General features: G+C 46.2%; 1 protein-coding gene across 10 annotated transcripts in view; it reads left to right on the top strand.

The window, feature by feature from the left end:
* Positions 1 to 17,097, top strand: part of ARHGEF9 (Cdc42 guanine nucleotide exchange factor 9) — a 207,600-nt gene extending 190,503 nt beyond the window's left edge. For all 10 annotated transcript variants that reach the window (XM_017817034.1, XM_017817026.1, XM_017817060.1 and 7 more), the window contains 3 exons: positions 1,780 to 2,023; positions 2,724 to 2,792; positions 13,220 to 17,097. In XM_017817034.1, the coding sequence (XP_017672523.1) occupies positions 1,780 to 2,023; positions 2,724 to 2,792; positions 13,220 to 13,401 (495 nt within the window). In that variant the 3' untranslated portion in view covers positions 13,402 to 17,097. The remainder of the gene's footprint in view (positions 1 to 1,779; positions 2,024 to 2,723; positions 2,793 to 13,219) is intronic.
* The last annotated feature ends 375 nt before the right edge of the window (positions 17,098 to 17,472 follow it).

Genomic DNA, 17,472 nt, shown 5'->3' with positions numbered 1-17,472 from the left:
ATGAACAAATCTACACAATCATGAGAGTTGCCTGGAAAAGTTCTGTGGATTCCTCTTCACCCGTGTCATCACGAGCATGGTCTGTTCAGGTGGTGTTCCGCAAGTCCTCAGGATCAGTGGGAAGGAGAGTGGCTGTTGTACAGCTAATTTAAGGAGCACATCTTGGTTCCTGTGAGATTTGGGATCAGGTTTTTTTGAGAGTGTGGTGGAGATAAATGTTATTTCTACAGATGAGCCCCAGACTCACATTAAACACAGTGTGTGGTATCGATTGGATTGATCAGGTCCTGTGTGACGCTTACAGCCTTTCCCAGGCACAGAGGGAAAGAAGCAATTTCCCAAGTTAGGACAAAACAGAAAAGATATTCTGTTGCCTATTCAGCCTGAAATACCCTTTTTTGTGTATTGGACAGCATCACTGCTCAGAGCCTGCACTAGAGGAAGGTGTTTCTACTAGAGATTTGTTAATGGAATTTTCCCCCCTGCCCAGAACATTCCAGGGGAAGGAGTCAGGATCTAAAGCTTCTCGCCAGTGCCCTGTCTAATGAGAATTAATACTGTCTGGCAGATCCATGAGCAAGGTGCAAGTTTGCTAAATAAATTATGGTGTAGAGTTTATTTTTCAAGATTAATTTTTTTAAAGTTATACCTACTGCCTATCTTTAAAAAACCTCACTGCTAAATATTATTTGAGTAAATAAATGCTGTACATTGATTTAATTTTTCTTCTTAAATGAATCCTTTGACATACATTCATCTTTATATTTATCTTTATCTCAAAAATCCAAAGGTACTTAGGTTAAATTGATTTAATATACCTAAATATTGGCTTTTGAGAGTGGTTAGAGGAAGGAAATCTTGATTGTGTGTTGCTGAGTTTGGTGTTCTAAATATGCGTGCCTTGAAACTTGAATGACTTTGTGTGGTCATGACTATAGAATTAACATTTTTTTCTGAGGATCATCTTTTGTTATCTTCTCCTGTAAAGACAAAGAGATGTGGGGCCAATTCTCCTCTTAAATCAGTATAAATCAAGAGTAGTTCTAGTAAAGGCAGTACAAAATTTACTTTTCCCTTCCCAACATAGAGAAATAAGCTGCTGCTCAACAAAAAGGAGTAACCAACTGAGGAAGGAGATGAACATGAACAGGTTTGGTTGAAAAGGTTATAAATATCAAGGAGGGAAAAAGAAAATATTAAGCTGGATCAAGAGGTTAAATCCAGGGTGTAATGAGACAGAGATAGGTTAGGAGTGCTTTGGCCTGAGGATCGGGGTGACTTCTCACCGGTGAGCTGTGTGCGAATGGGAAATGGGTTCCAAGGAGAAAGGGCTGAGACCTGTCTCCCCTGGCTCTGGGAATGTGTTTGGAAAACAGATCTGCACTACCCAGTCTGCGCTGCCAAACATGGCTGCATTCTGTTTGTACACCTGGCTGGCAGCACAGGAATTCCGTCAGGCCAGTGGCCTGTGTCTTATGGTTCTCGTCCCATGGAACAGAACCTCCCATCATGGGAAATGATGGAAGCGTGTTTCCTACTCAGAGGCATTTCTTCATGCCCACAAGCTGAATTTTGCAGCACAAGGAGGTGTATTTTGTTCTTCTCTGCCTGTGATCTACCCTGTTTGCAAGAAATGTGTTCACAACAGGTGAGGCTCGAAGAACCTGGCCAGGTTGCACCATTATTTCTTTGTTTTCTTCAGCTGTCCCAGGAATTTCCTGATGAGCTCAGGCTCTATAAGCATCCTACAATCAACCCTTTCTCCTTTTGTCTCTGTAGGATCTGATAAGAAGAGATATTCTGTATTACAAAGGGCGCATAGACATGGATAAATATGAAGTGGTGGATATAGATGATGGGAGAGATGATGACTTCAATGTCAGCATGAAGAATGCCTTCAAACTTCATAACAAGGAGACTGAGGAAATGCACTTATTCTTTGCCAAGAAACTGGAGGAGAAGTTACGATGGCTTAGAGCTTTCAGAGAAGAAAGGAAGATGGTAAAAGAAGATGAAAAGATAGGTGAGGAATATGGAAATGAATCTGAAAGGAGATTGTTGGTAATGTTTAATTTAGCCCCAATGGGTGGAGAAGCTGACATTTTTATGTAGTAGAATTACAGTTCAGTCTTACTGAAATGTCCTTGTCTGCTCTCATAGTCATAAACAGGTCTCTTTCCAATTCAGCTACTGTTATTTTTGGCCCTCAATAAATAAATTCTGCCCGTAGCTTCAAGCCTGGACCTCCATAAGTATATGGGAGAAGGAAGTCTTTGGCCATCTGACTTCAGTGTCTCCTGGCTGCACCATTCTGCTATGATTATATCTCGTGCAGTGGGGGGGGCAGCAGAGTCAGTGACTTCCCAGCCGTGCCCGCCCCTCATCAGCCTGTCCATTGACTGTAACCAGCGACAGTTCAGGCTCAGTTTGGTGCTCAGCTGTAAAGCACTGGGCATATTTATGCTACTGTATAAATAATAATGGGTCTAATCTTACTTTTCATACAGCCCCTGCACAAGTGAGATTATAAAGAGGCCTGTCCTTCAAGGAAGAGCTGCTTTTCAGTAGAACACACCCGTACCCTCAGTTCACCGGGCCATCCTTGCCCGCTTGGGGCCTTCTGTGTTTGCCTAACAGTGCAGGGCATCTCCCCACCCCCAAAAAAAACCCCGAGGCTTTGTAAGCAACCTTCTGAATTGTGTTTGCTGTGTTCTCTTTTCCAGGCTTTGAAATTTCTGAAAATCAAAAGCGGCAAGCGGCAATGACAGTAAAGAAAGTCAGTAAGCAAAAAGGTAACCGGCAACATGCTCTGTGCCTGGTGATGTGAGGGTGGAGCGGGCTGGGCTGAATCCTGCTGGGTTAGGATCCAGCGTCCCCTTGAACTTCCCCCTCCCCTGCTCTTTTTTTATAAAATACCGTTTGTGCTTTGTATCCTTTCTTAATGTATCTGTGGGCCAAATTAATCTCTGGTCGAATGTGCTTGAAGCCAGTGGAATGGCACCAGAGATGAATTTGATCTCGTGTCTCCAGTCTGATGTCCAGAAGCTGTCCCTGGGGGCAGAAATCTATCTCAGTTGTTTTATCTCAGGCGGAAACGGGAGTGAGTGCGGAGGTGTGTAGGGGTTCTGCTAATTCCCAAAGTCTCTCATTAAGCAAAAAAAGAAGGATGACTAAAATGCTGGAACTGGGGAGGGAGCTACCCCTTTCCTGCTTCTGGAAAGGGGACACTCTTGTTTCCTGGGGCTGCCTGTAACTTTTTAAGGACAGCACAGTAGTATCAGCTCTAGGAAATAAAGTGTTTTAGTAAAGACATTATATTTCTTGATTGTCAGATTCATTTCCCCACCCAGGCAGGGTACAGCCAACTAATCAATGCCATGCCAGGTATTAGGCAGAATCACAACTGGCAATAACTCTTGCAGCTACAGGTTTGGAAATACTGAACACAGAGGGAAAGTCAGAGAGGTCATCTTGCAAGTTCTCCAAAGCTTCACTATGTCATAGACATATCGATTCAGTACCAAAGTTCCATGGCACAACTAGGCCTATAAATGCGTGTTGAGAGAACTTGTCACTGCTTGGGCTCAAGTCAGCCCCAGGCAGGTTTGTCCCCACTGTGCGCAGGCAGTGGGGTTTTTTTTCAGAAGTTGAAGGAGCTCTTTGCTTTCTGCCTCACCTGTTGTTGTGTACTGGCTTTGCTGGTCCAGGAGTGGTTTGCCAGGCCAGCTGTAAACTCCTTGGTTTGCTGTGTCTCTCCATTGTCATTAGTCTTCTCCTCTCTACTAACTTCCTATGTCGTCTTCTAAGATGTTCTCTAAAAACTCTCCTGGCCAGATTTTCTGAGCTCAGAGTGTGCACACCCCAAAACCAGGCCCAGGTACCTCACACAGGGTACCTGTGCTTCAGGCAGGAGTGGCCATTGTCACCAGCTCGTGGTCACAGAGTCCCCCTCACCACCTGCATGTTCATCCCTCAGCACGGAACCAATCACAGGGGTTGTGGCAACTGGAAAATTAGAGAATCAGACTTGCATGATTGCCATGACAAAACCAGTTTAAATTATTACTTGCTGTTCAGTTAATTATATTATTAATTAATTAAGGTATTAATTAATAATTGTATTGTTCAGCCATTAAGGAACACAGTTCAGAGGTGTCTGAGCATGCCTTCCGTTACTCCCATGTAAATCACTGGACTTGCATCCTGACAAATACAATATGCCCAACAGGACTTATGTCTTACACAGCAATTGCTCTCTGTCTTCTCTGTCTTTCTCTCTCTTTCTCTCTGAGATGAAAAAAGAGGGGTTATTATCTTAGGCTTCTTGGACTATAAAACTCATTAGCTCCTAAAGCACCAGTCAGCATTTCTTTAGTGAAGAACGAGCTTAGGCTGTAGCACTGGCAGTTCTTTTTATGAGATTAAGTCCTCGAGTCAGACAGAAGTTCAGTCACATCCCAGCACCAAGTTAAGCACAGCCTGGTTGTTTTTAAGACACAGAATCTGAAAAACAAGAAATAGGGTCGTTAAAACAGTAGCTCTGCTTGCTTTGTCCTGCACTGTGGTGATCGTAGCCCAGTCTCACTCAGATTAATTAAGTATTGACACTGAAGGTTTTGCTGAAAACCCTTCGTTTTGTTACTCTGTGATTTGTCTTGTGCCCAGGCCTAGAGGCTGCTGGAGCAGGGAGCTGCTGGCACTGCTCAGAAGGGGGAGGTAGGAGGAAATTCCTGAGAGCTAGCTTTTAGTGACTGATTTTTTGAATCTTGCCATACGCATTTTACAGATATTGACAACATTTTTTTTGCCAAGACCTTGGCAGACACTTAGGGCTCAGGCTTGGGAGCAGGCAGAGAGGTGTGCCTGTGCCAGGGGTTGCTGCCTCTGCCCTCCCACGGCATGACAGAAGTGTCAGAAAGAGCTTTAGGTGGGTTTTGGAGGATCAGTTATACCTGGAAAGCAGTGAAGCCCTTCAGGAGAGGGAATACTTCAATGGAACTATTTATTCACTTAAATGCAGGCTTTGCAGGATGGTCTCAGTGGCTACAGCAGGGCTTGACAGCTCCACAGCCTGGCCCGACGTGTCGCGAGCTCTGCTCCCGTGTCAGCGGGTGCCTATTACAGACTTGTTCCTGGATTATCTCAGCTGTTCCCTCCACCTCTTAAATGGGAAACCATGGTAATTCCCCTGTCACAGAACACTTAAGGAAGAGAGAAAAGCCGTGAAGGAGGTGAAATGGAAAATGCAATCAACTTTGTTAGAGGTGAAGCAGAAAAACATTTTTCAAATAGTATAAACTGCTGCTTATTTCATGCACTGTTGTACCATACCTCCCAGAAGTATTGCTCTCGAGCTGGCTGGCATGTGTTTGAAGAGGAGGTGTTTAAACTGCTGCTGGCTGCAGCAGGCGAGGGAGAGGCACTGGGAGTAGCTGAGAGCAGCAGCAGGAGCCTTAAAACTCTGCTTTTTAAACTAACAGAACCTTTATCCAGGTGACTGAGAGCACAACTCTTTGAGAAGTTTTTGATCCGCACCTGAGGGTCCTCTGTGGGGTCCCCTGGCAGCAGCCCCTCCTGACCCTCATGGCTGCACACGATGTGTGCAGGGCCAGACTCCCTGCCAGACCCAGTTAATGGTGCACGAGGGCAGATTTCAGCAACAGCCCAGGATTTGCACTACTTATTGGATTGGGCAAAACATAATGTCATTAGATCAGGTGCCTTAAAACAGCATTAAACCAATTTTTGGCCTTCTTTAAGTCCATTAGCTATACAGTAAATGGGTACCGCTGGCTCTGCACCTCACAGACAGAAAAGGGCTGGTTGCTGTTGTTTTCCTTTTGCATTGATTGTTCAAGATTTTGCCTCTTGGTTGTTGCCCTTTAGCTTCCTTCAGTGTCAGTGTGGGAACTGGGAATAGAATTCAGTGTGGTGTTTCCTAGAAGTAGTAAAGTAACAGGAGAATTTTATTTGTCTTGACTTAACAAAAACAACAAAAACCCCCGCAGCCCTTTGCAGGCCACAGGCAGCCAAGTGTGCAGGATCTTTGCAGATAGTCCAGGTCCCACTGAGAACTTCCACTGCCTATGCTGACACGGCAGAGGGATGATGGCATTGGGTTGTGCTTCCAGCACTGTGCTTGTTATCGATTAGAGCAGTGGAAACAGGTCTGAAGTTCCCTTGAAAACAGGTCTCTTGTGGATCTCCAGTCCATCCTTAGCCACAGGTTAATCCAGGGTACTTTTTCCATTTCTAAGCATCTAGAAACAGATGGCTCCTGGAGTGCCTCTCTCCATTAGGCCACTTGTCATCTCCCCCCAAGAATTAGTGTTTGCAGCCTGCAGGAACATTCAGTTCCCTTCCTGATACCTTCCTGATCCCCAGTTCTGTCCAGATCTGGCCCCGTGCAGGACAGGGATATTTGCTTATATTCCTAGAAGCTGCCAGCCAGGGGTGTCAGGGAATGAGAGGTTCTCCCAAGGAAGGAGACTCCATTCTTAATGCACCATTTCCCAGTGATGTTTTCACTTTGGAAAATAAAATATCTGCTCAGATTTAGAGAAGTGACCTTAGTGTGAGCTGGGAGGATTTCCCACTCCAGGAGAGCTCTTCAGCCCCACACTGTGAGCCAGCTCCTTCATGCTCTTCTCCCTCCCCTGTGTATTCACCTCTGCACTGTGCATAGCTTCCCCAAAACAGATGCCTTCAGCCCAGACAAGCCTTTAGAAGGAGGGACGCATAGATTTACTCAGGATCACTCCGTCCCTGAGCTGAGAAGGGTGCTGCCACCAAACATGGCCATGAATACTCAGCTGTGCACACCCAGCAGGGGTTAAATCATCAGCCAGCATGAGCTGCTTTGGCCTGTCATGAAACACCCTCTGAATCACTGGATTTTCCTGCTAATTTATTCCTGCCCGATCACTTGAGCTCACAGCAAACTATGTCATGAAAACCCCGACCCAGACATGCAACAGCTTCTTTCTGACTTCTCACCCTTCAGCACCTGAAGCTCTCCCAGCATGTGTGCCCAGCAGAGCAGGGGCTGCCCGTCAGTGCTCCTGTGCCAGCTGGCAGGGGCAGGGCTGACCAGGGAACAGGGACTGCCGGTGCCTCCCGTGGTTCTCTGGAGTGTTGAAACCTGTTTTACTGCATCTTGCTGACAAGATTGACGTGGCCCTGCCATGTTTCTCCATCCTATTCACGCACGTAGGCACAGCCTCGGGGGATTACAGGAGCCTGAGCAAGCACAGAATAACCCTTGGAAACAAAGAGGGGCATTTGCATTTTCAGATAATCCGGGTCACTTCCCGTTTTTACAGCACAGTAGGTGAAAGAACGGAGCTAATCGTGTTCTCAGTGGGATTTCCCCACAGATTCAGGGGAATCTCAGAGCTTACCCCATTTCTTGTAAAACCCAGACCCTGCCCACTGCAGTGCTCGTGTTGTGGGTCCACAAGTACCATCCCACAGCAGTACAGAGTGTGCTGCTTGCTGCAGGCATCAGGAACCCAGCTGGAGGCAGTAATAGCTTCTGAGAACATCAGATCTACAAGCTAAAGCAAATCGAGAGTAAATTCTTGGCTGGTAGACCTCTGAGTATGGTCCAGTGACTCTGCTGAGCACGTGCTGCAGGGCAGATTTTTGGTGAGGTGTTAGTGGTACTTGTTTGAAGAGACCAAGTGTCAACATCAGTGACACGTTGAGGTTCCAACTGAAATAAGTTTGTCAGCCCAAGTACTCCTGCACTTCACCTTGGTGAGGGTTTCAGGTGAGGGGCAGTGCTGCTTCCCAGAAGAGGCAGCTTTTCAGGGTTTTCATGGATGAACTGATTTCCTCCTGTCAGTGAAACCCACGGGGTGATCTTTGTGATCAGCCTGCAGAGTGCTGCAGGAGAGGGAGGCTGTATAAACACAGGATGGGATAAATTAGTTTTCACCTGGCTTTGATTGATAAAGCCCCCATATCATTCTTGTCTTGCCTCGATTAGCTTTTCTTATCACATGAGGAATCATTATCTTACTGTCTGCTCTAATGACATCAGGCTGCAGTAACAGACTGGATAAATAGACTCAGGAAGGTCGAGTTACCTCAGTGTGTGTAGGTAGATACTGTGGTTGGCTCGGGAACATCCAGGACACGAGATGACTGTTTCCTCTGTCGGATTTCTCAAGCTGCAGTCAGTCCTTTTCCCTCCCTCTTCCTCCTGAACAGAGACGTGAGGTCAGTGGTTAGAAAAGGGAGCTGAGGCATGTTCTCCTCACTGGTACCATCCCATTAATACCTGCCTGGGCCAGACTGTTAAGTAAAATCCCCAGCTGTGTGAAGAGCCATGGCTAAGGCACCACCCAAATTCCTCTTGAGATGAGCAGATATGTCGAAAAGTGAGTTGGGTGGTTCAGCAGGAGGTGTAAACCAGTCCACAGCTGCTCAGGATAGATCCTGTTCACAGCTGCCACCCACCCCTCCTTCTGTAGGGCTGCAATCAGGGAGAACTAATAGCAGACACATCACAGTTTACCAGCCCTAAACCTAACAGGGACCTGGTGAATCGTGCTTTGAGATCCTCTGCTGCGGAAGGACAAAGAGCTGTACCCACTCGGCCAGTACTGCTTGTTTCTTTACCTTAAGCTTGTTGCTATTGCAGGAGTAATTAACACAACAATTAGTGCTCTTGAGGCATGTCCCTGGCTTCCCCATGTTACACTCTTCAGGAGAAAACAGAATTTATGGGATTTTTGAGCATGGCTTCTGAAAGATGCAAGTTGGCTGAGCTGCCCTTGAGCTCAGAGGGAGCTGGAAGGTTCCTCAGTGCAGCACTGCTCCCTTTCCTCCCAGCAGCCCCCCCTCAGCCAGTGCAGAACCCAAGTGTTGATCATGGCATTGTCCCCCACTCTGGCTAGTGGACAGTGTGACACCTGGACAGCTGGGTAGAGGAAAAGTGAAATAGCTTCTTATCAAAGTGTAAGCTAAAATCTTACAGGTTGAGGATGGAATAAGCAGCTTGTAAGGCTATTTCCATGGTTATGTGGAGGAGATCTGTGTGCACTCTGTGTATGTTTGTGTGAGCTCTGGGAGGGTGCCGTGTCGTGTCCTGCTGTATGATCCGTCTGCACGTGTCCGTGCATTGCCTGTGAGTTAACAGCATGCTCCTCAATCTTCAAGTGCTACTGAAATCATGTTGTAACCTCAAGTAGAAGAGACACTTTGGAAAACAAAAACAAAACAAAACCTAGAAGGGAAAAAAAGAGACAGTTTTAAGTCTTTTTAATTGTCTTCTTCTGAGCTGAGAAATCCGAAAGACTCTGAGTGATGCTGCCTAGTGCTAAAAAAAGACATGATTTCAACTGACAGAGCAGCGTCTCTCTTACCAGTTTTGTCTAGCCAAATTATAAATCTGGGAGTTTTCTTGTTCTCATTCTGAGCAGCTCCCCACAACCCTGCTGTGCAGCTGCAGCCACAGTGCAGAATTATGCATGAGCCAGCAGAAGGAGCTCCAGGTCTGGTCATGGGGGTAGAGCTGCGTTCTGACACATCTGTGCCTAGAAATCATTACTTATCTATCGATTCTTTCCCTTTGTGCTTTGAATTCTGCCACACAGCCCAAAATTGTCTTGGAAAAGAGCTTTGCTCATTTCTTTCTGTTCAATTGCAGTGGAGTTATGGCTTCGAATATTAAAAAGATATCCCTCAAGAGACAGTTTTGCACAACAGCCCCAAGTTCTGATGAGGGAACAAATCATTTTAGAGCAGAAGAGAAAAATACCTACCTGCCTTTTTCCCAGAATTGCTAGTGCTCTTTCTCAGGATTTGAAGATGTGCAGATTAGATGGATCTTTCTGCCTCCCAGCCCCCAATTTCTGTGTTCCACATTGTCAAGAACATGGGTTTGTTCAAAAAAACATTTAAAAGCCATTCTTGGGGCACCTCAAGCTATTGCAAAGTGCTGTCTCACAGTTGCACAGGGAAGTGCATTCTGGAATTATCAGCCTGACTTGCCAGAGCACAGTGGTTTTATCTGCATCCCCCCCTAGTGATGATGCATGTCATTGAGATCCACAGCTTTGATTGTTTAGGCCACTTGATAAATATGATAAATATGCAAACCTTCAGCTGCTTATGCAAGTAGAACCAACCAGGAGCTTTTGGCATTCACCCAGCCCAGATGTTAATGCCAGTAGCCCAGATCCTCACACAGGGCCACACATACAACTGTGAGGAGAGGGGTCTGAGCTGCTTTACTGAGGGAAGTGGCAGTGTGTGCATGTTTCAAGCAAGGATAGACGTTTTTCAGGAGTTTTGACCAAAAAGGCTGTTTTGGGAAAGAACTGAATGGGGTTTGCTAGTGATCTGGCCAGGGGAGTCTGCCTTTTTTCTCTTAGAGAAGACGGACTATGGATTCCATTCTTTGCAGTGTAACTCCATCAATGTCAGAGGATGTCAGCCAGACTGTCCTTTCTCTTCTTCTTCAGCCTTCCAAGTGCATAACATTCTGCTGATCCAGGACATTTTTTAGCATTTCTGTATGATCATTAAAATACATTAGTTCATCCTCCACAAATTGGTTTAGGGACAGTAAAGAGCTCAGCCCAGCTCGGCTGCAGCACAGGGCTAACTGCTACTCTGCAGCCACAGGATGCCAAAGCCATTGGGCCATGTCATTAATGTGGGGTTGTCTTGCAAAGCTAAAAACAAGTGCTGTATCCCCCTTAGTAGCTCTGTTCTGTTGTAGAACATTAATTTTGGTGGCACAAGGACTATTTGCCTTCGAAGGAATTCCTGGTCCCCTGGGTCGACCAAACCAGAAGATTTATTTTCCAGCTCTAACCATGTAAGGGACCTGTAGCAGATCCTAACCTTCCCACAGACCCTAAAATCCCTCACCAGTCTCTGCTGGGAAAATTGGCCAAGGCACCAAGGGCTGGTGGCCTCCAGGAGGATGTTGACACTCCTGTGTGGGTTCAGGGTTAGAGTTTGTCCTCCAGAGCAGACTCTGCAGTTGGTCTCACTGTCCCGACATTGACCTGCCTGGAGCAAGGCAGCTCCAAGCAGGACAGTGGCAGAAGAAGAGATGGAATGGCAGAAATGAGCTCAAGCTCGTGCTCTGCCCCTGTGGGACATCATCTGCTTCAGTCACATGGTGTGAGAAATTCAAACTGCTGTTTGGGACCTGCCAACCAGCATGGTACAGAAGTTGTGTCAGGTATCCCAGAACTGCCCCTGCCCAGCTGTGACCCCAGGACAGCAAGGGCTCTGGGGCTGCCCTCTGCTCTGCAGGCCTTCTGTGGGAAACAGGAGCTTGGGAAGACAGAGTAGAAAACTCCCCGATGAGTAACTATTCCATCATGTAGATACAAATGCAGAACATCTCCAGGTTGATATTTTCAAATAAGTTTGAAATACTAACTGTGATGAATTTGTTAAAGGTTCATAAGGATGAATCATAGAGCAGTTTTTGTTCACTGTAAGAATAGATCTTGGTTACTCCCTGCAGTGGACAGAGATAGTAAAGAAGGAGAAATGAGTTAAACGTAGCCAAGATGACATCTCCTTTCAGTCTGAGCCTTCTGAGGATTTTAACCCTTGATTCCCAAATTCTATAGCAAGGGGAAGCGAATTGATCCTCTTTCCTAAAGACACACTAAAGCCTTAGCTTGTATCCAAAAGGACAGTGCAGCACCATGTCAAAAGTTGTGTGGTGAGCTCTGTGAGTGCCCCTTGTGAGGTTTCTCCCCTGTGTGTAAGTGCCACCCGTGTGCAGCCGTCCTGTGCCCGGCCAGCCCGGCCCCGGTGTGTCTGTGTGTGGGTAGGACTGCGAACGCATTTCTTGTGCACACCTTGCTGTGGTACCTGGGTGCTAATCACCGTATTTTGCCTTCTCTAGCACCTTCCCAGCCGAGGATCTCAAAGTGTTTTACAAACATTAATTAATTTAGCTTCACATCCCTCCTGTGAGGTAGGTGGGTGCTGCCATCCCGCTTTTCCAGATGAGGACCCTGAGCTGCTTGGGCAGAGTCACCTTGGCTCCTGCGGTTAAAGCCGGGGCAGGCAGCGGCCTCGGGATGGCCCTCGTGACGCCTACACCCCGCAGAAGGAAGAGCAGTTCTGCATGCAGCAGAGGGGATCCAGAGATGGCCAGAGCTTACAGCAGCCTGCTCCAGAGCCCTGCTCCTCTCTCCTTCCTGCCCTTCTCTGGAGTTGTGGTTTCCAGCTGGTCACAGTCACGCTGCCCTGAGGCTGAAGGAGGGGTTATCCCTCATCAGCGGTGTTGAGGGGAAGGACACGCAGACTGTGTCACTGTGCCCTGTAGTCTGCGCTTTGGTGGTGATACACATCCCTTCTGTTTCACTTCCAGTCACCCAGAGCCGTACTTTCCACACCATCCTTTACAACGGCTTGCACAGGCCCCAGCTTGCTGAAGCCCCCCCTTTCCATGGGAAAGCTGTAAGGGCAGCATCCCCTCACCCTATTCCTGCACAGGAGCTGTGGCTCACCTGTGTGAGAATCAGACATCCAGATCCCAAAGTGTAGCCTTCCCAGTGCATCCATTGCTACCAGTTTGGCTTGAGCAGAGTCAGCCTTTTCTGCATTGTGTGCAGCTGTTTTGGGCTGAAACCAGACTGGTGAATTCAAAAAGAACCCTATGGAAAAGTCCTAAAACCTTCCTAGAGAAGATAACGAGCTCCCTTTGGTAGGCAGATGAGCACAGCCTTCCTGCAGAGCAGCTCTGCTCTGCCCCGGTGCGGAAGCCATGCCGGGCAGTCCCTGGGGTTGCGCTGCTCGGGGCTGGTCAGCAGGGCGTGTGGGCACAGCCGTGTTCCAGGTCAAGCTGGGAGGGAGGGGAAAAATGAGCTTGGAAGCAGCAGGTGTTGAAGTGGAGTGGGTTGACCGCTGCGGTCATTTGGCTCCATCTGAGCAGGACAGTGCACGTGGCCATGCTCCTTCAGTCACACAGGACTTTTCCATGAGGGCGGGCAGAACTCTGCCAATACAAAAGTAATGGATCTTTCCCAAATCTTCAGGCCCTGGCACAGGCAGCCTCGGAGCTGAGAGGTCAGGCAGCGCTGGTTGCTCCGTAGATTTGTGTCTCTCGCACGTCTCCCCGGTGTTTGGGACCCTGGTTATGAGTGATAAGAGGCGATAGCGTGACAAAGAAAGACGACTGACCCAATTGCTCTTTGACTGATCTGTTTCTTTTTCCCCCCAATCATCGATGCAGGTGTGAGCTACTCCAAGTCGGTTCCTCCAGCCTACCCACCACCCCAGGATCCATTAAATCAGGGACAATACATGGTGACAGATGGCATATCCCAGTCCCAGGTCTTCGAGTTCACCGAACCCAGACGCAGCCAGGCACCATTCTGGCAAAACTTCAGCAGGTTAACACCATTCAAAAAATAATACCTAGAGAGATGGAGAATTTTAACTTAAAAGAACTAAAATTTAAAAATAAAAATAAATAAAATTATATTTATAGATGGACCTTTTTTCGGAGAAGCACTGTTGCAACTAAATATATATACATATATATATGTATACACACATTTAAAAAATAATAATATATACATATATGTATATATATAGAAGGACCAAAAACTTTTTTTGTTGTTTTTGGGAAGTAATCTGCTACTAGATACTAGGAAGCACCAATGATTTCTAACCATGTGACCTGTTTTATTTTATTCCATTGGTCGGACATCTGTTTGGGTTTTTTTTCCTGTTTTTCTTCATTTTCATCCTGGTCATCCCTGGCATCCCAGAATGCTTTCTCGCTTGTGTGACTCCGTCATGGAAGTTCCTCATGGACTACATTGGTGTATATTTTCTTTGATTTTATTTATGGGGGGGTTGTTTGTTTTTTGGAGTGCTGGGAGGTCTCTGCTCCCTCTCCCGCCCTCTCTGTCCCTCCCTTGACTGTCCCCAGAGTCCCCATCCCACTGAAGACATGGCCCCATTCCCTGTCCTGCATTCCCTGGTCTGACTTGTGCCTGTCTGGACGTGCTCCCTGTGCTCCCGCTCCGCTGCGCAGTATTTCTCTGGCTTTAACTGTTTTGTTGTGGGCAGGTGAAACCCAGCAGAAGGGGAAGCAGCTATTTAGGAAGTGAGAGATGGGTTTTCCTCAGTTAATTTTTTGCATTTTTTTAAGCACTGTCTTTTTCTCAATTCAGTGTGATTTGTTCACACTCGGAGTAAGACTGAGAAAAGAATATCAGGGGCTTTTCTTTCTTTCGCACTGAGCTTTGTTTCTTTGGGGTTATCTTTGATTTTATTTGCTTTTCAAGCTGAGACACAACTCTGAAAAGCCCACTCCTATCTTTGTGTTCCGTGCAAAGATAAAAGCTTAAAAACTGATGGCTTCATGCCTCCATCACAGCTGGAGGAAAATTGGCTACGAGGCTCCGACAAATGGCCAGTTTTCCATCTTCAGGAACTAAGGTCCCATCCTTGGCCACACTCAGCCTGCACAGTCCTGGTTAATGAACCACTAATTGCCATTTGCAGGAGCAGTGGTCCCAAAAGTGGGGACTCACTGCACTCACTGCCTGCTCCACTCCGGGCATCCCAGATCCCTGGCTCCCAACACCCGTGAGCTGCCGGTAGTGACCCGTTAGTGGAAGGGTCCCTAGAGGGGTTCACCTACTGGGTAAAGCCCCCGAGCTGCAGAGGAGCTGAGAACTGCCTTTCAGGACAGATCTGGATGTGCCCTGAGAGGTGTAGCCGTGGTTGTGTGTCCTGATCCAGAGCAGTGCTCAGCTCACCCCCCAGGCCATCCGTGGCTCACAGAGGTGTATCAGTGTCCGCGGGCTCTGGAGTCATTCAGCCAAACTCCAGGTCTCTTTCTCTCTCTTTTTCTCCCTCTGGAGATTCACAGCTCTGTTTTTAAAGACACGTCCTACAATTTCAACCTTAAGTACATTTGTTTGCAAGTGCAAAAGCTTATGTTAAGCTTGTAAAACAAACCATTGTGGACGAGGATGATTTTCTTTTCCTAGGGCAAATGAGACTGTTTAACCAGATTTAGAAGATGAATTTAAAACCTTTACAGAGCCATTCTGCAAACTCCTTTGAAAATGTGGGATAAAGTGATTGATCACGGTATTTGTCATTTTCCTTTGAATCTGATACACCACATAAGCACCCTGGGCCAGTGAGTGTGGAGATACATTTTTTTTTTTTTGCCTCTAAGAAATACAATGGGAAGAGCAGAGAGCGTGATTTCATTATTTCCATGGAGCCTGTTTTATTTCGGGGCATATTGCAAGGGTGGCATTATTTTTATCTAAGTCAAAAAATAATCTCTTGTATACTTTTGACTAATCTAGAAACTGTCAATAACCAGCAAAGCCAGATTAGTGTTTTAGAGTGAAAAAGTGGCCCCTCTGTGACAGGCAGCAGCCAAACACCAGGAATCCCAAATAGGAAGCAACCTAATTTTATATCAGAAACTATTTTTATGCTCTTTTGTATCTTTGCATTTTTATGGTCAGATTTTAATATGGGATACGTAGCAAATATTATTTTGTTTCTTTAACAGAATGGGTATTTAACGAAGTGAATGAGATGGGTTCTCGGCAGTTAACTGGAATGTTTTACTCTTTCTGAATGGCTGGAGAGATGCAGAGAGAGAGAGAGAGAAAGAGAGAGAGAGAGAGAGATTCCAAAATGTTGTCAACATGATGAAAATTTCACTTATTCCTTTGCCTTTTTAATTGCTTAGGGGAAAAAAAAGTAACAAGCACATTAGTTAAGCCTGTTCATTTACTGTTTTGTGCCTCAGAGAGTGAGAATGAGACATCCATAATTTTTATGAGAAGATGCTTCCTAAATATTCAGCACTAGGAAAAAAGAAACACCACCGCCACACCATTATTTGCATCATAAGTCAAGACTCGCTTGATCTGACAAGGCCACTTGTTGGACTCGCAGCTTCTTTCTTAAGTGGGAAGCCCACCCGAGCCAGCACTGCCCGAGCAGAGCAGCTGCAGGCACGTGTTCCAGAGGGAAGAGGGGCTTGGCTCTCAGGCAATGGCATCCGGGAAAGCTCTTCCCCTCCATAAATTGCCAGAGGTGCTGCAGGAGATGGAGCATTGGCACAAAGAAGAACCAGCACTGGGTCCCACTTTCCCACCTCCTGTGGCTTTCCCAGTAGGGAGCAGGGCTGGGCTGCCCCGGCGGGAGCGGCACGGATGCAGATTGGGTGATTTGACTGAGCATCTGATAACAGACTTTCATTTCAATGCCAGACAGGAGGAACCCACTTACCATTCCATGTGCAGAAACAAGAGAGTTGTAACAAACTTAAATGTTTACGGTATTTCTCTGGCTGAATCTATACATATATATATATAAAATAAAGATACCTTCTTCCCTAGGTAAATGACATGCATTACCCCTTGACCTAGACACTAGAACAGAGGATCTAAATTCAAGACTTTCGCCTCCCCACCCTCTCCAAAAAGTCAAACAAGAACCAACCTAGGTGCATCTAACAGTTGTAAATAGAAAATAATACATAGAGAAATATATTTGAAATTTGTTTCAGTTTCTGGATGGGCACCAGCCATCCATTGCAATGTTATTGATAGTACACTGTGGTGCTTTGGGTTTCTGGTTTTGTTCTCTTTATGCTCTGTCATCTTTTCATTGCAGCTACATTTCAGGGAACATGTATATTTAGTAGCTATTGTAAGTTCTGCATGGCATCACCAAGCTTATTTTTCCTTAAGAAGAAAAGAAGAGTCTGTAGGAGTTTAAAGGCACTATGATGACAGGGACTTGTAGCAGAGAATTTAAAAAAAAAAAAAAAGGTTTTTAAAATTCTAGTTTGAAGCCAAATACTGATATTTTAGTGCTTTTGGGGTTTTAAAAGTAAGAGAAAAAAAAAAGAAAAAAAAAAAGAAAAAAAAAGGATTTTGGTAACCCAGCTGATCCGCACTTGCCAGTTTTATTATTTTGTTTATATTGGACTGTTTGACCCTGTCAAACAAGTGTCAAAGTTGTGTGTATAAAACAAAAAAAGTGTTTAAAAAAGTGTTGTAAAGACACTGAGCCTTATGAAAATATTTATGGAATTAAATAAAAAGAAGTGAAAAGGCATCTGAAGGCATTTTAACTCATTTTCCTCAGAGCGGTCTCACCTTCCCCCAAGGCTGAGCACGAGTCGCTGGGGTGGGGCCCCAGCCTGGCAGCAAAGTGGACACTGAGACAGTCATATGCCACCAGAAAGTAGGAATGTTCTGGAAATATCCAGCCTCCCCTTGCTCTGTGTCCTCCCTGTGAACTGAGTGAAGTGATTAATGAGTAGCTGGAGGTTGAGCACTGACAGCATCCCGCCCTGCTAGCACTGGCAGGGGCTGCTCTGAGTGGAGCTGGGATCGAGTCTGCGAGACATGGGTTTAAAATGCTTTTTGTTCCTGCACTTTGCTCAGCTCCAGCCCAGATGTGAAGACAGCCGAGCTCTCCGGACAGACA

This window comes from Lepidothrix coronata, unplaced genomic scaffold (genome assembly GCF_001604755.1).
Source record: "Lepidothrix coronata isolate B3197 unplaced genomic scaffold, Lepidothrix_coronata-1.0 Scaffold2, whole genome shotgun sequence".
Lineage (NCBI taxonomy): Eukaryota > Metazoa > Chordata > Aves > Passeriformes > Pipridae > Lepidothrix > Lepidothrix coronata.
The sequence above is the reverse complement of the archived record's forward strand: the minus strand, read 5'-3'. Positions and strand labels throughout refer to the sequence as shown.